The 22,915-nt window shown below is 47.5% G+C and overlaps 1 protein-coding gene across 2 annotated transcripts; it reads left to right on the top strand.

Moving 5' to 3' along the window:
- Window positions 1-14,756: 14,756 nt before the first annotated feature.
- LOC129591802 (uncharacterized) lies at window positions 14,757-22,601 on the top strand. Of its 2 annotated transcripts, XM_055487619.1 has the most exons (3): window positions 16,401-16,568; window positions 16,631-17,350; window positions 17,708-22,601. In XM_055487619.1, exons 1-3 carry the CDS (start codon window positions 16,545-16,547, stop codon window positions 22,274-22,276), a joined length of 5,313 nt encoding a protein of 1,770 aa, XP_055343594.1. In that variant the 5' UTR covers window positions 16,401-16,544; the 3' UTR covers window positions 22,277-22,601. The 2 variants fall into 2 exon arrangements, with proteins under 2 accessions (XP_055343593.1, XP_055343594.1); XM_055487618.1 differs by having other exon boundaries at window positions 14,757-17,350.
- Window positions 22,602-22,915: the final 314 nt, after the last annotated feature.

Genomic DNA, 22,915 nt, shown 5'->3' on the forward strand with positions numbered 1-22,915 from the left:
GCAAACATTTTTGAAAAAAAAAACACTTTGACACACCCCATGCCGGACACCACTAAATTCATTCCGGCAATAATGTCCCCCATGCCGGACACCACTAAATTCATTCCGGCAATAATGTCCCACATGCCGGACACCACTAAATTCATTCCGGCAATAATGTCTCTCATGCCAGACACCACTAAATTCATTCCGGCAATAATGTCCCCATGCCAGACACCACTAAATTCATTCCGGCAATAATGTCCCCCATGCCAGACACCACTAAATTCATTTCGGCAATAATGTCCCCCATGCCGGACACCACTTTATTTATTCCGGCAATAATGTCCCCCAAGCCGGACTCCACTTTATTCATTCCGGCAATAATGTCCCCCATGCCGGACACCACTTTATTCATTCCGGCAATAATGTCCCCCATGCCAGACACCACTAAATTCATTCCGGCAATAATGTCCCCCCATGCCGGACACCACTAATTTCATTCCGGCAATACATTCCGGCAATAATGTCCCCCTTGCCAGACACCACTAAATTCATTCCGGCAATAATGTCCCCCATGCCGGACACCACTTTATTCATTCCGGCAATAATGTCCCCCATGCCGCACACGACAAATTTTATTGCCGCAGTCTGTCCCTACATTATACAACTTTCGCAGTTGTTTTTGACTGGTAACGCTGTGGTAACGCTGGTGGCAGTTTTTCAAAGGTCACGGATTGACCTGCAAATCAGCTTTCGTTCTAGGTCCCTCGTGTCACCATTCTGGCCAAAGGGTTACCGTTTTGGCAATGGTGGCAGGGGGGACACGGCAAAAATGTCCGGGGGGACAGGGGGGACATTTTTGCCGGTCACAGACGCATACTTGGACAGTCCAATGTACCAGAGAAAAAACAATACAACTTCCAGAACCCCGGCTGCGTGCGTTTGGCGGTAGGAAGCGGCTACTGCCTCGTGCAACCGAACAAACTTTTATTAAGCAAACGCAAAATAACACCAAAAAAGAACAGCAGGGTCGGCAAAAACAGAAACACTAACCATTATCCAACTATTCTGGCTCGTCCGCTACGTCAAAGCGCAAGCGCTCAACAGGATCGTCTACCGACAAGCTTTCGTCGCTCCTGCAGTGGCCGCACAGCCAATTTTTGTCCAGTGGCCGCGGATCCTTCAGTTGCTGCACACAACTGCTATGAAACAGCTTTATGACACACAGTCTATTTGCGCACTTAATCATAGGGTCCGTATGAAACGCATCCAAGAATTCTGTTGGCATCTTTGGCATGCGACAGTAGCAATGGATCTGGACAATTTTCGCTTTTTCCCAGCTTGACCGAATCGTGCAGCTGTAAGCGCGGTCAGGCGCTGACGGAAACCCGTTTCCTCCGGCAAACGTTCCAGCTTCAAACCTCTCAACTAGATACTCCCGGCATTTCATAAACGGCTGCTCACTGTTCTGCAACAAAAGCAAGGAGCACAGGTTAAGTATTTCCCTCGGCTGTAATGCTTATGGCTCGGGGCTGGTCTATCACCGTAGATAACACGGTTTTTATACAGCACTAGAAATTAGTATAAAATTACTAGAACAAACTTTTCCCTAAGTACAATTTTACACCATTACAATTTTAATTTTAATATGGAAGATAATTTGTGAATCCAAGCTCGCTGAAAAGGAATGAAGACCGGCGTTGTCATTCGGCTAAGGAGTTCATTGCCGAATCGCTTCCTGCTTGCAAAGCTGCGAGCGAAAGGAGCGATTTTCTGCAGCCGTTTAGGCTAAACAAATCAACACGGTGCCCGAAATGATCAAGAAAAAAGGCAACAAACATGTTTATGGAAGACAAAAATTTTGATCTTCTGCTCTTCATCACAAATGCATCAGCAATACTGCTACTATCTGTAGATTGTCGAAAGCACACCGGCAGTTTGCTGACCGCTATCTTGCTAACTCACAGGATATTTAGCTTGAAATTTGAAAAAAGATCGACTACCGACATAAAGCTGAGCGACTATTGCTGAACGTCAATAATTTCTTGAAACCTAAGGAAAAAACTAGACAATCAAAAATGCATCAGCATTAAAAATACCACAGTGAAGCTGCTGTGGACATAGTACAGTAGTAAATACTGGTCAGTCGCGCCAAGTATGGACAGATGCACAAAGTAAATTTTAATATATTTCTGTAAGTGGATTTAACATTAACTTTGCACCTTTCTTGTGTAACTTTCTCGTTGCGGACAAACAATAATAAAACCGGAGTCTTCTAACGTGTTCGTAGGGGGCGGGGTGGAGCTTAAGGAAGGAGGGTAGCGGGCGTTTTTCGGGTGTTTATAACTGCCCTTCTAAAAAATTCAGGAGGTGATATTTTTGTAAGGACTTTTTCAAAACCTGTTGAGTGACTTAAAAGGTGTCCTATGTGGGTAAGCAAAAGAATCTTGCGCTATCCGTGCTCTTGGAAATTTTGAAAACAGATGTATCGCCCATAGACCTGTATGTTAAAAGCCACCTTCAAAAGAATGTGGTTGCCTGGAGCGCGGCTCGCGTTGGGTAAGATGTTAGCAGTTTAAAGAAAGGTAGAAAAGTACCTTTGTATGACCACTTCATTATGGTAGTTCTCAAGTTCTCAACCACTCACAATTTTTAAAAGAATACTGACTTATCATGAATAATTCTTATTAAGCAGTGCGATGTTTGTGAAAAAATTTAAAGGTAAAATTCGGCTGCCGATTCCTGCAAATTAGCTTCTAGTGCAGAAATATGACTAAGAAAGTCGCTGCAGATAAAGAATAATCATAAAATAATAACGGAAGCATTTTGAGTTCAACGGTGGCAGCTGAGAATTTTCTGTTACTGTCCACACTTGGTGCGACCGACGTGTAAACTGATTGCGCGATATCTTAAATTTTAAAAGATGCTTATGAAATTGATGGAGATTCCTACAATATTCAGACAGGTTGGGAAAGGTTGCCTCATTCAGTAAAGGTACCTTGTTCACCTGATGTGCATAGACGTGTATTACTTTGTGCAGTACAGAGGTCATTTAAGGTGGAAATGCTTTCGCGTATCACAGCTGCCCAATAAGCTGAGTTTGTACTACGCTAATTCTTGCCAATGCCTGGTTGTCCTGTCTACGGTACATGAACTGGGGATGCGTTTCTATACATACTATAACTAAATATAAAACCCACCTTCTGCAAGTCGAACGTCATGTGTGTCGGATCCTGATTTTTACACAGAAGGTCGCAGTAGGCTATCGAATAGACTCCGCAGCCTTTGCCGTTGCGTTGTTTCTGCACCATTGGGCTATACAATCTGATTTCTTCAAACGCAGGAGGAAGCTGCATGATCGAAGCGATCGCCTGCTTCATAAACGTTGTTATGGACATTTCAAGGCTATCGAACACATTAACGTAATTTTCCGGTCCGGTGTGAACGTTAGTAACGGTGACCCAGTGGTTTCCTCCTCTGTTAAAGATTTGAATCTTCCTCAAATCTGAGTTGTCCGGATTGAACCATTTTTGCATAGCGTTTCCTCTCCAGACTTTGATTATGCTTCGCGCTCTTTCTTTCTGATCTGGGCTTAGTCGCGGTTTGGAGTCGAGTTCAAACGTGTTGAAAAAACCGAGATGAACAAATCCGCCAATATTTGGATTTTCGTGTTGCATAATACTTAGTGCAGCAGTGCATATTGTATCGTCAATCCATCCTCCTTCCGTTTCTTCCAGTATTCGTCCCCGTTGCAAAAAGCCCAAATGTATTCCTTGGCAGGTTATCCAGTTGCAGTTTTTGGTCAAAGAGCAATCTATCAAAACGGTGAAAGATTTTTTCCCTAATTTTTGCAAACCGCAGAAAAATCAACAGTAAAAATGCGTTTGTGAGCGAAAGTTTTCTTCCTTGCTGACGTATAACGTACAGTATACGAATTACTTTATGTGTACAAAGACTTGATTTCTGATTAAATAAGGTATTGTCTGACGATGTGTACTAGTACCAATATTCTAACGTAACAGTGGTAAGGTCGATGCTGCACGGGAAAACACGGGTGCTGGCTGTGTGCACGGGTGACCTTTTTGAGTGCGCACGGCTGTGTGCTGTGCCGCTGTGTGCACGGTTTTTCCAAATTTAACTTTTCAGGACTTTCGAATTTTGATCGTAAAATTTCTAGTTTTCCAGGTCTATTCAACCGCAGCAGGTTTTTCGACCGGTTTCTGACATATTTTTTCATGTGCGTAATCTAGAATTTATTACAGATACTTTGTTTTACGGCTCATAACGTTTCTACGTGGCTTGATGCAAGCGAAAATGGTGTCGATGGTGTCGTTCGCATGCTTCATAAGCTGCCACCTAGTGTGTTCGCGTCAGACCCTGCTCAAAAGTGGCCGTTCCAGGATCCATCCCAAAAACGAACGCGGTAGCCGTGGCTATATGACAGAAATTCTCACGTGGCCATATTAAAGAAATGGCTATACCTATTACAAAAATTCTCATGGAAAAGATATTACATGGAATCTCACGTTTCCGACTCTTCTTACTGTGACTTTTACGTTTCAAGAACATAATAGTTCATGGAGCTGCACTAACAAACAATAGCTTGTCGTCGTAACATCAGTGCTTGCGGTAGGTACTTAGCCGCATTTTTGTCGAAAAATTATGATAAGTTGTAATGATATACAAAATTTTAAGTCAATACACCTTTCAATTTAAAAAAATTTTGATAATTTGCCCGTGCACGAAACCAATCCCGTGTCCACAGCCAACACACGTTCCCAAACTCCGTGCGCGCAGCCAACACCCGTGCGGACCCAAAAATATCACTCGGGCTTACCAGTGCACGCGGCCATAATGTTATCGTAAAGTGCTAGCAAACTGTCTAGAAATCGGTTTTCACACCAGTTTTAACAGCTTTTACTTGAAGCTGGTACACGTACAAATAACACGAGTTCATAGGGTCAAGACATGCTCGCAAGATTACGAATATTTCTACAGACAATGCTTAAAATTTCCATTTGCTAAACGATAAATGCTAAAATTCGAAAGTGCGACTCGCAAATTCTGCTGCCGGAAGCTAGTTTGTGCTTTCCTTCTGCAAAGGAAACATAAGGTAGGACGTTGTCACAGTGTTCTGCTTTGTGAAATTTATACAGTGAATGCAACTATGGAAGCTGCTGTCGTGGCTGTAGCAATAGCTAGTAATTTTTAAGCCTTTTTTACTGGTGGTAGATGGAAAAAAAACCGCTTCGGTTTCTCCCATATTTCGGTCACTGTAGGTGTAGTGATTCATATTTCGGTCTCCTGGTTATTAAGTTTCCTGGCAAATCAAAATCGACAGAGATGATTGTTTTTTTTCCGTAAAAACAACACCTAAAATTTGAAGCATAAAAACGATAAATTTTCATACAATACGAAACAGTTAACAGAGAGGTCATTTCCATTCAGATTCCAGGTGTGACTGGGACCAAACAGTGAACCGTCAGTGTGCAGTTCAGGAAAATGTTATGAAAATGTTAATTACAAAAGAAATCGCTTCACACTGGAGATAGAGAATAAATTCAATTTTTGACCGAACATCAGTAAAACTAAAGCACTTTATAGGATAAAATAAGAAGAGACAAAAATGTTACCACTAACACTTTAATCAATAAAACAAAGAAAGAGAAAAAAATAAGACCTGAAAGGGTTTGGTAATGTGTCCCGTTGAAAGCAGCCAAAAGTATGGCAAATAATCACCGGTTTGTGTGATTAGCAGCTATTCAAGCTCCAAAATAGTGCCCAATATGAAACTGTACACTCAAAGTGACCGAAATATTAGACGGGGAGAAGTCTTTACGATTCTTTACGATGGCTAGAGCGATATGATAAACATGCGGAAATTACAGCCTTTATGGATAGCGCTTACCGCCAACACCGACACCATAGCGGGCTGCCTCCCTATACCAATGCTGAACAACTGTCCACTCAACTATGCCATGCGCCTTGGTTCCCAAGTTTCCCAGATTCCGGAAAAAGTTTCGCCAACCGCGGTCATCTGTTGGATATTTGATGTCTGCGCGCAAATCGTCCATCCTAAGCATCCCTCTGATTTCACTGCTTGATGGATTACCTTGCGCTGTCGCTATTACTTGTGTAATCGCGTTGGTAGAAAAATACTGAGAAAGCTTCTTTAGGGATTCGAGTACGTTTATCTCATTTTGTCCGTTTCCTTCTTCGAACAGAACTTCATCGGCATCACTTTGTTCTCCTCGCAATTGTACTCCATCAGGAACTGCTGGTGATACGCTGTAAGATGTGACATCAAAGTTGACTGGAATTTGCGTGCTTTCATTAATCTGTAACCAAGTGTTCTTATTAATTACCTTGTAAAACAGCGCAAATCTACCGTTTTTTTTTAAAATCTGCTCTTATTCACCAAATCTGCTGCTTCGCGGCGTGCCCTTTTCGCCTTTTTGCCGGGAGTGTTAAACTTCAGTTTTCTTTTTCCGCCTTTTGGCCGCCCGGGAGGTTGCGTGGCCATGCCCACGAGTTTAAATGGCAACTCCTTATACGGATCCAGATTTCCACTGTTGGATGCTACCTCCACAGCGCCCGTTCCATCGCGTCTGCTCGTTAACGCATCTGCAAAGTATACAAGGTACAAAAGGTTTATTAAGGCACTTTGTTGCAACAGTAACACTAGTAAATGCCCCCACTCAAATTTTTAAGAACGAGAGAAAGTTGGGAGTCACGCTTACAAGCTATAATTTGAAGGAGGTCATTTATAATAAAAAACGACGGAAACAGCTTTGTCAATTTACCATCCGCCGAGTTGCCGGCCAATTGCAACTCTTATCTTGGCACGGCACTCGCAAGTTTGCAACGAGTAATATTTTCGATCAGTAACTAAAGCAGTATCTAAGAGTCATTTTACTTGTTTTCTTATGTTTTAATTAACATCAGCTGTTTTGATTGTAGGCATCCTAATGGGGAAGCTGTAATGACAATTTCGTCGATTTCTCGAGAAGTGGTCCCTGACTTTTTAATTAGGCCGGAGACAATCTTGGCAAAGGCAGATTCTGTGCTGATTACTTTAGTGCAGCTTTAGCAGTTATTTAAAGAAATGGTAATGGTCTTGTAATACCATTGCATGATATCGCTAACGCAACCAGTACCATTTCCAAGAACACTGCCATGTTAGTTGTATGCATCACTACTGGTACCACTACAATTACATATTATCGCTACCAGTATCACAAGCAGTACCAGTAACGTTAATACTACTTGTGTTTGCGGCTTTTTGTTTCAAATCGCACTTACGCTTAAAAAAATGTAAGCAGCTAAACCCACGGGGACACCGGTGCAATCAGCCGTTGCCCGTGTTTTCACAGGCACACATCAATCACCTCATTACCGACAGATGGCCGGGCTCAAGAAACTAAGATTTCAGTAAAAGGGACTGGTTAGAAATGCGCAGGTATGGATGATATTTGTTACGTTTGCGTCGGCGAATTATAAAATACTTCCAAAACTTGCGCGTAATTTGCAAACGAAAACAGAGTTTTTTTAGAAAAGTATGGCCTATAATATTACCTTGACCAAGGCTGATTTCCGCATCTCGGCACGGTTCCACATTAGCGGGCTCCACAAGCTGGGCAACTGTTGCAGTCGTACACTCTGGAACCGTTTGAGCGGTGGCATTTTCAGTCACTTCGTGCAGTAGTTCAGCAGTTTCACTTTCCGGTAAAATCAGTCTTGTGGAATCGTCAGAAGGCTGAGGTCTTGACGCGGTAATCACTGTAACCGCAATGTTTTCAGCAGGAACGCCATCTTTAATTGCCTTTTCCAGCTTGTTTAGCAAATCAATATATCCATTGTAGCGCTTTCCCGCAAAAACTGCTACATAAGAGCATATTTCTTTCGCTTTGGTAAGTGCCAAATTGAAACGAGCTTCGCGCGATAGCGCGTGTTTGGCGACCATTTCGCTATCCACGAAGTTTTCCAGATCTGCGTCATCAAAATGAGATGCGGCATGAACTACCAGTGCTGAGCGCAAAAATGCACTGCGCATGCACCATTGTAAAGTACATGTAGCGAATCATTTTCATTGGACTATAAATTCCTCTAATCTTGGGCGCCCATTTTTTATTGGTTGTCTGACTGACTAGGTCTCCCGTCTCCTGCTGCACGGTCATTAAGTCGTCAACGTGGGATTTAAAGGGCGTTGTCGTTGCTTGAAACCTAAAACGTAGAAACGAAGGCATTTACGGTAAGCAAAAAATTCGCAACGTGAAGGCCATTATATGTACCACAGAATACATGCACTGCTTGTACAGTACAGTAGATCTTGAAGTAACAGACAACTTTTACAGTGCTTACATGAAAATGCAGATCTGTATACACGTATGTAACCGTCCCAAACGACCGGTCGTCTGAGACGACCGCCGGTCGTTTCAGCCTCTAAACCGTCCGAAACGACCGGGGGCCGCCAAAACGACCGCCGAAAATTTTGCCCTACCAGTTTTTTTCGCTCTTTCAGTCGCAAACGAAACGAATGAATGTAATTTCGTATCCGGTCGTTCCTGTCGGAGTGTAATTTCGTATCCGGTCGTTATTGCCGGAGTGTAATTTCGTATCAGGTCGTTTCTGCCGGAGTGTAATTTCGTTTCCGGTCGTTCCTGCCGGAGTGTAATTTCGTATCCGGTCGTTTCTGCTGGAGTGCAATTTCGTGTCCGGTCGTTCCTGCCGGAGTGTAATTTCGTATCCGGTCGTTCCTGCCGGAGTGTAATTTCGTATCCGGTCGTTATTGCCGGAGTGTAATTTCGTATCAGGTCGTTCCTGCCGGAGTGTAATTTCGTATCCGGTCGTTATTGCCGGAGTGTAATTTCGTATCCGGTCATTCCTGCCGGAGTGTGATTTCGTGTCCGGTCATTCCTGCCGGAGTGTAATTTCGTATCCGGTCGTTTTTGCCGGAGTGTAATTCCGTATCCGCTTATTAGTGTCCTAGTTTTCTCCTACGTGTGCCATAACATATTCCGAATAATCGTTAATAAGATTTCTTGTTTAAGCGAGTTGTTTATCGCTTGCTGCCGAACCATACTTCTTTTTAAGACCACACTACTGTAAGATTTACTGCAGTACTGTGTACTCGAATTTTCCAAGGTACTACAAATGCGGCGTCCCAGTTACAAGAAAGAAATTATAAATGTATACAGAATATAATTTGACAGGAAACTGTTACATCCGTTATTAAGAACGAAGCGTTATTGGAATGATATCTCGAAGTAAATTTTCAAGCTTGCACAGTTTTGGCTCTTTTCTACTCGTCGTCTAGTCCCTGTGGTTTGCGTCCGGTCACGACCCTGACAACACGATCTGACTGACTTGCCGTAATTACGTCCAGATCCACAGTTACAGTTTCTTCTGGTTGATTTTGCCCTGAAATGTTGAAAGGTCGACATTACTGTTCGTGAAAAGCTCTGCCGTTCTGTTTATCCCAATTTTTTTGTGCTAAAACCAAATTAAGTTCGATATTTAGGTATTTGTGAACGCAGGTATCAGCTTATCAAACATAGCGTTCTTATTAGTCTTGCAGTCGGCGCATTTCCAGTCTTTCACTATAATTTTGGTAATGTCGTTTGTCTTGGCTTTTGTGACACATGAGCGGTGATATTTATTTCTTCTTGCATTTCACACAGATCCTAGTGAGCTCTGCATCATACAGCAGGGGCATTCTGCAGTGGCAAATCAACCGCACGGAAACTTCGCTGATAACACCGCTTTTCTTTCTTTTTCTGCTTGGGAAAGGAACCAGTTTCTTGCTTTCCAGACATGCTTCCAAATGATTCCTCATCGCCTGCAAAATTTCTGGACATTCAATGTATTGCGTAGCTCACAATGAGGGAGAAAACAGCGCAAACAACAGATGACAGAATTTGACGTGGCACTCTGGTTTAGTAAGCGATAGTAGCCGTCATAAACGCTAATGGATCAATATTTACATACGGTCACAAACGACGCGCAAATTAATTATCGCCCGCACCTCTGATGCGCAAACGTTTTCTGCCTGTCCGCAAACCCATTACGCTCTAAATGCAACCTGTCATTAACATGGGTAGGCTCAACATTGCCTTTGACATACACTGAATGCAAACATCAGTTCAGAGAACAAATTAGATGTATTTACACATTAAACGCGCCGCCGGCAGAGAGGCTTTCGGACTTTTTAGATAGGTTTCTCATAGCGCTTTGTTATTCTGCTTAATTACGGCACAAATACTGGGGCGGTTTCTTCGGCAATAAACTGTGAAGCCGTTAACCTCTTTTTCTGCCAGCCGACAGGCATGACTCATGCAGGGCGGCTGCGTTACAAAATTTTTACAGGACTTACAACAGAAAAAACGAGGTCACCGTACCTTGGATAGATATTCCTTGTCAGACGGGCGTAGTCCATAAACTGTGTCAGTAAGGCAGGCGATCGCATAAATTCCCGAATCGTCCAAATCATCCTCAGCGCAGACGTCTCTCCAGCGTAACTGCATAACATCGCTTTGAGTAAACCGGAAAAACGACGCAATTTTTGACTCCACAAAGATGTCCGTGTAAGGTGTCGAAAAGTCGTAAATGTCAACAATTCCTGGAGACTCTCCATGATTGTTTGATACAATTATCCATCTACTGTCCGGTAGTCGCAAAAGCTGAGTTCTGCGACGTTCGCTTGCGGACCCAGTATCGCAATCATGTTTACGTAATTTGACAATGGCGTTAACAGCATAGCTGTTTCCTGCTTCTTTCGGTTCTCGAAAATCGACAGGATCCGGAAGCATTGAAGCAGCCGAAAGTAAATGATTGAGTAGCCAGCAAACGGCTCTCATTACATTAACTGAAACGGATCCGCATTTCTCACGTATCGCGAGCCAATCTTCATACGTAAGCAGCAAGTTTTCATGTACCTCGGTCCACAGTATTTTTCTGTCCATCTCATTTTCTATAAAGCCACTGCCATCAAGTCGGTGTAATCAACAGACATAGTCGTCAACTTTATTTTTCACTGAATTAACAAAATAGTACAATTTATTAATCAAACAGTTCAATGTATTAATTGCGATTTTGCGAAAAAGATTCAGTTTTACACGGTATGGAATGATATCGTCAAAACGATATTATCAGTTTGAAATTTAGATAAAGCTTACTTTCACTTTCCTCGGTTTTTGACAATGTTGCTTCAGTGGCCAGTCTTTGTTTCAACACAAACCATGATTCGGGATGATAAAATTAATCACTGCCGCTTCCAGATTTCCGAGTTTCGAAAACAGCAATTCTTTTTTCTTGGTCGGCCGCAGGGAAGATAGACTGTTCAAAACGCTGTCCGATCGCAACACTCCACGAAAACCCAAAAGATCGGCATTTGTGAGTGAATCCCTCAACAGCTCAAGCTCCAACGCGTTTGTGCATTGCTCGGTGAATATTTCCTTCAAGACATCCAGTCCTGCCAGCAAACGACTGCAGCATGCGAGCGACACTTTATTGTTTTGACCTGGCAGCGGTAAAAGTGCTTCCGGTAACTCGGGCGCTATTTCGCGGCAGGGCAGTGCATGTGGGTTGGGCTGCTCAGTTCCGCTGGTTAGTCGATCTGAGTGCGCCGGCAGCGGGTGGCTAGATGCTGCACCTATTGGGTTTATAAGTTCTAAAAATGTACAGTTTTATCTTGGATGTGCAGCTTACATGACCTTTAAGCAAAATTTTTATGCAGCACGACCGACGCAGACGACTACGGATACGAAATTACACTCTGGCAATAACGACCGGATACGAAATTAGACTCCGGCAATAACGACCGTATACGAAATTACACTCCGGCAGGAACGACCGGATACGAAATTACACACGACCGGACACGAAATTGCACTCCAGCAGAAACGACCGGATACGAAATTACACTCCGGCAGGAACGACCGGACACGAAATTACACTCTGGCAGAAAAGACCGGATACGAAATTACACTCTGGCAGGAACGACCGGATACGAAATTACACTCCGGCAGGAACGACCGGACACGATATTGCACTTCTGCAGAAACAAAATTACTCTCTGGCAGAAACGACCGGACACGAAATTGCACTCCGGCAGAAACGACCGGATACTAAATTACACTCCGGCAGGAACGACCGGATACGAAATTACACTCCGGCAGAAACAAAATTACTCTCTGGCAGGAACGACCGGACACGAAATTGCACTCCGGCAGAAACGACCGGATACGAAATTACACTCCGGCAGGAATGACCGGACACGAAATTACACTCCGGCAGGAATGACCGGATACGAAATTACACTCCGGCAGGAACGACCGGATACGAAATTACACTCCGGCAGGAATGACCGGACACGAAATCACACTCCGGCAGGAATGACCGGATACGAAATTACACTCCGGCAGGAACGACCGGACACGAAATTACACTCCGGCAGGAATGACCGGACACGAAATTACAATCCGGCAGGAATGACCGGATACGAAATTACACTCCGGCAGGAACGACCGGATACGAAATTACACTCCGGCAGGAATGACCGGACACGAAATTACACTCCGGCAGGAATGACCGGATACGAAGTTACACTCCGGCAGGAACGACCGGATACGAAATTACACTCCGGCAGGAATGACCGGACACGAAATTACACTCCGGCAGGAATGACCGGATACGAAATTACACTCCGGCAGGAATGACCGGACACGAAATTGCACTTCTGCAGAAACAAAATTACTCTCTGGCAGAAACGACCGGACACGAAATTGCACTCCGGCAGAAACGACCGGATACTAAATTACACTCCGGCAGGAACGACCGGATACGAAATTACACTCCGGCAGGAATGACCGGACACGAAATTACAATCCGGCAGGAATGACCGGATACGAAATTACACTCCGGCAGGAACGACCGGATACGAAATTACACTCCGGCAGGAATGACCGGACACGAAATTACACTCCGGCAGGAATGACCGGATCCGAAGTTACACTCCGGCAGGAACGACCGGATACGAAATTACACTCCGGCAGGAATGACCGGACACGAAATTACACTCCGGCAGGAATGACCGGATACGAAATTACACTCCGGCAGGAATGACCGGACACGAAATTACACTCCGGCAGGAATGACCGGATACGAAATTACACTCCGGCAGGAATGACCGGACACGATATTACACTTCGGCAGAAACAAAATTACTCTCTGGCAGGAACGACCGGACACGAAATTGCACTCCGGCAGAAACGACCGGATGCGAAATTACATTCATTCGTTTTTTTTGCGACTGAAAGAGCGGAAAAAACTGGTAGGGCAAAATTTACGGCGGTCGTTTTGGCGGCCCCCGGTCGTTTCGGACGGTTTAGAGGCTGAAACGACCGGCGGTCGTCTCAGGCGACCGGTCGTTTGGGACGGTTACACACGTACAACCACACCGCCGCCACCGTACATACAGCGATTTTGACAAAATAATGGGCACCAGTAAACATCCGTACCAATGGTGCATGCATTTGCACCATTGGTGCATGCAAGTGCTCTTTTGGTCCATGCACCATTGTTTTGTGTACTTTCTTAAGCGCTAAGAAATTTTATTATTATGTCGTCGTTGTATCAGATCAGTGCATGCATTGTAAAATGCTTTATTTATTGATGTGCCGTGTAATGCACTGTAAACAAATAGCAAATCTACACAATATTGGTGCTGGAAATGTGAATTAGTGAATTAGCGAAATAATACAAGCACGCTTTCATCGTGGTGCATTATAGGCAACGACGACGATAACTCAATAATTATATAAGCCGCAGATCGATACTGTACTGGTACAAACACGATTGCATCATGGTACGTTACTGTGTTATATACTGTGTTATATTGACAGTATCCAGTGTGCAATGTGATGCTGTATCCAGTGTGCAGTGCGAGGCAAGCGGCAACACTTTCCCATCGCTTTAGTAAATTACATCACTTTCCCTGCTGCATCTTCACCGTGTGTGGGCGCACACGTGATTCTTGATTTCAGCCGTTTCACTTATAGACCGGCTTTGCGGCTATAGCTGATTATGCAACTGATTAAGAGTACAGAGAAGAGTACGGTAGCCGAGATTTTATCAGCGGCTCACAGGTAAGCTCTGATGGAGAATGAACACGGTAGCATTAAGGATCACGTGAGCGCCTGCATACGGGTAAAATGCAGCAGGGAAAGTAATGTAATTTACTAAAGCGATGGGAAAGAGTTGCCGTTTGCCTCGTACCAATAGTGCTGGTAATCCTAGCTGGTGCGAGCAACCGACTTGTCGTCGTCGCTATTGGTATTGTCATCTGCACTGTACTGTTCTTTACCTTTACCAAATAATGGCCACTGCAAGGCGTGATAAGTTACCGGATCCATTACGTTACTGAAGAGCTTATCGCGATTCCCAATTATTACGCGCGCGTTAAATCGGCAGCCGGTATTAATGCTGTTCGTGTAATTAACTAATGCATTTCATTCTCGCCTATGACCTGGTCAACCCGTGCTAGTTGGTCTTCTTAAATTGCAAACCCTCGGGTAAGGTTTAAAGGGCAAACTCTGGTACGGAAATGTGGAAAAATTCGGTACATTTTCTGGCGTCCTACCTCGTCAACATCTCTGGAAAGGCAAAAGAAATACATTGACCAAAACGATTAAGTCGCGAACGTGTGGCTGTTGTTACATAACCGGATTACTCATGTAGTAATGTAACCTATGGTCATATATGTTTTTCCCTATGGTCATGTACCTATGGTCATGTGTGCGTTTATCCTATGGTCATAGTCCATGTTTTTGCCTTTCTCATGCTCTTGTGAGCCAGATGTACTGACAATGAGTGATTGTCTGATATTAGGTCGTTTCCCTGGATGTCCTGTTATTTCCGGCTTAGGCCGTTATATAAGCTCATGTTTTCTTGTTATTTGTTAGTTCTTAGCTGAGTATTATTAAAGTGGCTAAAACCCGATATTCATTACGTCTTACGGATAGTGTAAGCGTAACATTTGGTGCCGAAAACCTTTTTGATACCGCGACCTTTAGTACGTTCGTTTCGTGGTGGTAGTCTTATGTCAGTAAAGGGGGAGATTGACTCCCTGGGCAACTTATTTTCTGACGACGAAGATAAACCGGTTGTGGACGACTTGCCGACTGGGGAAACTACGATGTCGAAGCCGGACGTATCAGGTGGACGGCAGGCTCCGGCATTCTCTGTGAATGCCCGAGAGTTGGCGGACGTGATGGGATCGCTAGCCGTGGCGACGGACGTGCGACCGCCGGTGTTCACCGGGAAAGCCGGTGAGAACGTTGCGCAGTGGGTTCGTAGGTTCCGGACGGTTGCGCAGGCGTTGGAGTGGGACGATGCGAAGCAACTGACGCAAGTCCCTGTGTACTTGACTGGCCACGCGGGTCAGTGGTACAACAATGTGTCGGAGGACGGGATGAAACCCTACACGACGTGGAAGGCCTTCAAGGACGCCCTCCTGGCACGCTTCCTCACGGAAGATTGGAAGTTGCAGTTGAAGCTGAGGATCAGTCAACGTAAGTTACAAAAGAACGAATCCGTTGAAGACTATTATAACGACATGGTTGACCTATGTTACGAATACGACACCAAAATGGACGATTTGGATGTCCTGCTGAAGCTGCGGAACGGACTTTACCCGGAGATCGACAAGATGCTCGTCACCTCCGCAGCCAAGACGCCTCAGGGATTCTTCGCGGACCTGCAGAAGGCGGCGCAGTCCTTGCGGCGAGAGGAGCAAGCCAACCAGCGACAGCAGGCGGCGGATCAGCGTGCCAACAACCATTTCCGTCGAAGTGGCGGTAAGCCAGAATTTCATTCTAAGTTAACCGCTGCTGATTCCAACCACAGCGACGCATCGAAACCGGCACGCACCGGAAACGCCTTGACCACACCACGTAAAGATAAGTCCTGCTGGAACTGCGGATCAACGGATCACATGCTTCGGGATTGTCCGAAGCGGGCAAAGGATGCCAAGGGAGCTGCGCCGAGGGCGGGACTCCGGATGATGCGCGGAAGTGCATTGGACCGTACAGGCACGGACGACCAGACACTGGAAGCGGCAGCCACGCTGGCCGCTATGTCCGGGGCGGATGCCGGCTGTGCGGCGTATGGGGCAACGGCGTGCGGGTATGTGTACCGTATGGTAGACGGATACCCGGTTGCGTTGTCAGCAGGTACGTGTCCCGGCTGTATTGAATGCACGCCATTCCGAAGCCGACCTTTGGACACTACTGCGGCGCATGAGCTGCGCGTGTATCAGGCCGAAATGGAGGACGAAGGTCAGTCATCGGATGATTCTAGCGATACCATCAGCATTTATGCCGACTCAGTCTGTGAACCGCGCAATCGGCGTGGATCAGCTGACAGCACTGCTACTGTTAACGGAGACGCACGGCATGCAAGCACGCAAACGGACGCCGGCATACAAACGGTCAGTACAGTCAGTGTCGGTGTGCAAGCTAATAATTTACTGCTAGTCAAAGCGGAGGATGCAGATGAATTGATCGATGTGGATGTCCAATTTCATTGCGGTAAGACGTTGCGTCCGCTTCGGGACGGTGATTTGTTACCATACAAGTATGAGATTGGCAAGGACTCCTTCGGACTGTGGGAGAAGATTCCACGAAAGCGCCCTCTGTACACGATGATGCGTACGTCTGGCGATGGGTGCGAAGGTCGTCACGCTGTGCTCGGAACGCACATGTGCGTGGATGTGACATTGAATGGACAGGCTGCACGTGCCTTGGTGGACACTGGTGCCAACCTCTCCGTTGTGAATCGAGGCTTCTTGGAGCGGAAGCTGGATGTCATGCCGGATCCACTGATGATGCCGGTGGAACTGGGTGATGGTAGTACGATCCGTACAACGGGTAAGATCGTACTCGATGTTGCGGTAGCAAACCAGAAGCTGCCGGTGGCTTTTTGTGTTTTTGACAATGTCAGCAACGAGGGATACGAGTGCGTGCTGGGATGCAACTTCCTGCGCCAACCCGGATGGCTGGTGGATGTGTGCAATGCGGCGCTCTTGTACGTGGGACAGGATGGTACCACGGTCACGCATGGGGGATGTGGTGACACGGTGGTGACGGATACCTGCGGCCACGCCCGGGAGGCGGTCATGATGCCGGCGGCGGCCCTGTGCGCCCGGATGACCGCGGATCAGGGATCCATGCTGACGACGCCACGGGTGAATCAGCTTATGAAGTATGGCGATCCAGATGCTCCGGAGGATGAGCTGGCGATGTGGGAGTACGATTGGCCACGCCGTCCCGTTTCGGATTTTGACATTGGGGATGCTGATACTACCGACGGGGTGAGTCGGATAACTAAGTTGATTGAGAAGTACGGTGACCTTTTTCATACCGAGGGTCGTAAAATGGGTCAGGCTAAGGTAGAGCCGTTCCGTATTGACCTGATGCCGGGTACGAAGCCGAAGTTTCGGAATCAGTACCGGTATGCACCGCCGGAAGTCGCGGAGATTAACCGGCAAATTAGCGCTATGATTGACAAAGGGGTGATTAGACCGTCCCGCAGCGACTGTTCTAGTCCCATTGTCTTAGCGCGAAAGGATCATGGGCGCAGCTGGCGCTTGTGCAATGACGTCAGGGGTGTTAACAGTACAACGATTTCTGATAAGTACCCTCTGCCGCGTGTGGACGATTGTTTGTAGGCGTTGTCTGGCAAACGGTATATCTCCACGTTGGACTTGGTTTCCGGCTACTGGCAGATGCCATTAGCGGAGGAGTCGAAGCCGTTGACAGCCTTCCAGTCGCCAATGGGGTTCTACGAGTACGAGGTACTGTGCTTTGGGCTCAAGAACGCTCCATCATACTTCCAGCGTACCATGACAACAATCGTGGGGGACTTCATCGTGCGGGGCGTCGTTGCGGTCTACTTGGATGATGTGATCATCGCGACGTTTACGTTGGAGGAGCATGAAGAAGTATTGGAGGCGCTGTTTTCTCGTTGTCGGGAGATCGAGTTAATGTTCAAACCGGAGAAGTGTCACTTTCTAAAAGCGACAGTCAACGTACTGGGATTCACGGTAACGCGGGAAGGCGTGTTGGCCGACCCTGAAAAGGTACGTGCCATTACAGATTTTCCGGTTCCCGCAAATCTTAAAGCCGTACGTGCGTTTCTCGGTCTAACCGGGTATTACCGGCGCTTCATCAAAGACTATGCGGCGCTGGCCTGTCCGCTGTACGAGCTAACGAAGAAGGACGTGCCGTTCGTCTGGGAACAGCTGCAGGTGGGGGCATTCGAGGCGTTGAAGAACCGTCTCGTCTCGTCGCCGGTGCTTGGACACTTTGACGTATCGCGACCGGTGGAGATCCACCCGGACGCCAGTGGATACGCCATCGGAGTGGTCATTCTGCAGCAGGATTGCGACGGTGTCTTGCGTGTGCTGGCTTATGGGAGCCGCCGCTTGAACGCCGCGGAGCGGAACTACAGCACCACGGAGCGGGAGTGTTTGGGTATCGTCTGGACCGCAGATAAGTTTCGCTACTATCTGTTAGGTCGTGTTGTGACGGTCATCACTGACCACCATAGTTTGTGTTGGTTGGTGAACATTCAGTCTCCCAGTGGTCGCTTGGTCCGTTGGGCACTTAGACTCCAGGAGTTCGACCTGGTGATTCGACACAAGAGCGGAGCGAAGCATGCCGATGGAGACTGTCTGTCTCGATACCCACCGGCTACGGAAACCGGTGTGCTGGCGGTGATGGCGGTACGTGAGGAGACGGGCCCCACCACGCAAGCAATGTTGGATGCACAGTCCACTGACCCTTGGATTCAGGAGGTGATGGAGCAGATGGACTCGGTCAAGAGCGTTCAGAAGGTGTACGCCGTGAAGGACGGGTTGCTCTATCGCGAGTGGAAGAGTCAAGGTGACAAACATTTACTGTTAGCCGTTCCGAAAGCGTTACGTTTTGAGGTGCTGGCGTTCTGCCATGATGACCCGATGGGAGGACATCTCGGTTTTGCCCGGACCTGGGACCGAGTGCGGAAGCGCTTCTTCTGGCCTCAAGCGATCAACTTTACGGAGCAGTATGTGGCGTCTTGTGCACCGTGCCAGGCGCGGAACCGGTTGACGACGAAGGCGGCCGGACCGATCCAGTCGTTCTGTCCGGAGCGGCCGTTCGAGATGTTAGCCATGGATTTTCTGGGGCCGTTGCCCAGATCCAAGCGTGGAAACCAATATATATTGGTAGTGACTGACCTTTTCACTAAATATGTATTGGCAGGCGCATTTCCGGTGCAGAGTGCGATGACGGTGGCGAAATTCTTGGTTTTTGAAGTGTTTCTGCAGCATTCGTTTCCTTTGAGGATCTTGAGCGATCAGGTGACACCGTTTGTCAACCAGCTGACCAGTGACCTTTACAAGGTACTGGAAGTGAAGCGCGTTACGACAAGCGGATATATGCCACAAACCAACGGCTCGTGCGAAAGGTACAATCAGACGCTAGCGCATATGATGTCGAAGTTCATAGACGCTGAGCAGCGCACCTGGGACGAGGTGCTGCCGTTTGTGGTGTTTGCGACAAACACCAGCAAGCATGACACCACGAAAGAGTCGCCATTCAAGTTACTGTACGGGCGGGAGCAGACGCTGCCGGTCGACATCGCGTTCCCAACAGTAGCGGATGCGTTCGTGTACGATGTCGGAGAGCGGATGGAGGCGCTCCACGCAAAGGCGAATGCGCGCATTGAGGGAAAGCAGAACTACCTCTATGCTCACGACGATCACCCGGAAGTGACGTACAAAGACGGGGATTACGTTTTGGTGTTCAACCCTGCCGGAAAGCGCGGTAAGGCGACCAAGTTACTGAGTCGTTTTTATGGGCCCTACCGAGTGCTTAGGCAAACGTCGCCCGTGAATTACGAAGTGGAAACTTGCGGGATCCGGAAGCGAAGGAACGTTTTCGTTACCCACGTGTCGAAGATGAAGTTGTTCAAGGATCGCAACGAGATGTTCGTTGACTCCGAGGATGAGGACGGCGAAGGATGGATTCCTGTCGCGCGTCCCAAGCAACTGGTGGACCACGACGAGGTCACGGACACGGTGGCGGAAGAGGAGCCGTCTACCACCCTGATGGGCGCCCCTGAAATTGCGGCCCCTGTGGTGCCAGCGGTACAAGCCCCTGTGGTGACTGAGGTAGTGACCACGGCGGAGGCGGAGATGTGCGCGCCGGTGACTCGGGAAAACTCGGAAACGGAACGGCGGCGTTCGGGTCGTGAGCGCAGGGCACCGGACCGGTATGACCCATGCTCATACAAGCACTTTTACGGCTTGCTGCTGTTGGTGTTGTTGTTTATGCCCTTAGTAGCAGCACTGGAGGTGGCTGTCTGCGACTGTTCTTCACCACGACATGTCGGTGTCGTCAGTTTTGAGCGCTACGAGCAATGCCGGACCAACATGTCGTCCGTCAAGTTCACCCCGGTCAAGTATGACATCTATACAGAAGATAAAGCCCGGACCGTGTTCAAAGGCTTCAGCTGTCGGGCCTGGGAGGAGACCTTGCACATCGAGGAAGGATTTCTGGGCTGGAGGGACACGACGAAGTCCTCCAAGGAGAAGCCGTTAGCAGCGGGAGATTGTTGGGTCATGGCTAACACGTTCAAATGCGGTGTGAATTCGATGGTGAAGCGTGGTAGTGTCTGGTCTTTTACAGCAGAGCCGAAGGGCGAAGGAGCCTGGTACTCTACGAAGACGTACACTACATACAACTGTGAGCTCGAGGAGTTGACCTTGGAGCAGGAGTGCAAAACGTGCCCGATTATGAGTATCGTCGGTGAGGTAGCGACGGATCGCACCGTAGGCTACGCGATTCTGGCACACCGGACCGTGGTATGGAACGACATTTCGCAAACGCAGAGACCGTGCGAGACGGCTCGGCTGACCAGGCGAGTCGGTCAATTGTATAACGATACAAACGGTGTGATGAGAATCCGCGATACTGCGCGGCAAATGGATTTTGTTCTAGGCGCAATGGCGCGCTTGTGTGGACAGACCGGAACGAAGGCATTCCGTGTTGTCGGTGAAACGAGTATGCTGCTGGTGGTGCTGACGCGTGCGGAGAAGATCCTGTTCCAGGATTTCAACTACACCGCCGGAGGCAGTGCCTCGGGAGGGGGAGGCAAAGATTCGGCATTTAGAGGCAAAAGGAACTTGCTGGGATTCGCGGGTGGAACACATCCCGGATTTCCGTCGGGATCGTCGCGCACCATAATGCCGTTGCCCGTGACAGTGGCTACTACAACTGTCGGAAGGAAGACGCCGGAGGCGGAAGGCGCAACCACTGAACCCCCAATGACGCTACAACAGTATCTACCGGAGCATCTGCAACGGATTATGGACTCGGTGGTGGAGCAGGAGAACCACATTGCGGAAGCTGTTAACGCCGTCGACTGTCGGTTAAGTAGACTTAAAATCGAAAATCTTCATTCACTGTCGAAAGTGAGCGGGATTTTGGCTGCGCGTGCTATGCACTTTACAGAGTGTCAAAGCTTGGAGAGCTTCGGGAGCATGGGCATTTTACGACAGTGCCGACCGTTCAACCTGACGTTCGAAGCGCAGAACACCGTCTACTGCGGCGTACAACCTCGTTCAGGAAACTTCACGATTTCTCGCGACGGATTCACGGCGATTAAGTGGCAAGAGTGCTACTGGCAATCGCATACGGTGAACTTCCGTGGGATTCCTCACGTCTGGAGAGACGGAGATTGGCGACCAGTGCAGCCGGTGCAGTATGCTGACCGACAGCTGTTACTCGCGCCTTTCCAGGAGACTGTTGACCTTTCTGGGGCTTTGCTGGAGGCAGCCGCCGAGAAGGAGCATGCGATGACGTTCCAATTGCTGGGTCAGTTGGCCGGTGCGATGGAACATAACGGGGTGGAGAACGTGGAATCGTTCGTCCAGAACGTGCAGCAGTCAGCAAGCGTACCCGATCTAATGTCTAAGATACGTTGGTTCAAAACGATGTTCGGGTCGATCACTACGGTCGTAGTGCTAGTGCTGATTGTGCTGGTACTATTTCAGTGTCGTGGACCGATAGCTGGATGCGGGAAGCGGATTTCGAATCGCTTGGTCGAACGGAGACATCGACGCTCGACTGTGGTAGCGGAACCGGTAACTTACGTCAGCGCTCCTGAGGATCCCGGCTATGAAGCGATTAACCCACCGGACAAGGAGGAGGGACGGATTTTCATTCCGCTGCATCGTACGAATAACCGGACTTAACGTCTTGAGGGACCTGCGACGTCTGGGAAGGGGGCAATGTTACATAACCGGATTACTCATGTAGTAATGTAACCTATGGTCATATATGTTTTTCCCTATGGTCATGTACCTATGGTCATGTGTGCGTTTATCCTATGGTCATAGTCCATGTTTTTGCCTTTCTCATGCCCTTGTGAGCCAGATGTACTGACAATGAGTGATTGTCTGATATTAGGTCGTTTCCCTGGATGTCCTGTTATTTCCGGCTTAGGCCGTTATATAAGCTCATGTTTTCTTGTTATTTGTTAGTTCTTAGCTGAGTATTATTAAAGTGGCTAAAACCCGATATTCATTACGTCTTACGGATAGTGTAAGCGTAACACTGTGACCTTCTGAAAAAAGTTACAAACGTTTCGAAGACAGGAAAACACAATAAAATTTTGCGCTGAATCTAAATCTGTAATTTTTTTTATTGAAATCGCAAGCAAACTCTGAATCGAGTAAAGAGGTAGAAATGTGACCCGGCTAAGTCGGCATTGCACTGAAGCCAGGCAGGCACTGTGTCGACGGCAGTCTGTTTGCATCCTGCAGTCGGGGTCAATTGGACCAGTGCTGCAAGTTAAACAAAGTCCGCTAATATTCATAATTCACATTTGAAAA

The sequence above is a fragment of the Paramacrobiotus metropolitanus genome, unplaced genomic scaffold, assembly GCF_019649055.1.
Source record: "Paramacrobiotus metropolitanus isolate TYO unplaced genomic scaffold, Prichtersi_v1.0 Parri_scaffold0000048, whole genome shotgun sequence".
NCBI lineage: Eukaryota > Metazoa > Tardigrada > Eutardigrada > Parachela > Macrobiotidae > Paramacrobiotus > Paramacrobiotus metropolitanus.

Bases quoted from the DNA above. Each gene is read 5' to 3' on its own strand.
- LOC129591802 (XM_055487618.1), top strand. From the start codon at position 15,080: ATGTCAGTAAAGGGGGAGATTGACTCCCTGGGCAACTTATTTTCTGAC. The intron at 17,351-17,707 runs GTGAGTCGGATA...GATTGTTTGTAG, and splicing joins ATGCTGATACTACCGACGGG to GCGTTGTCTGGCAAACGGTA.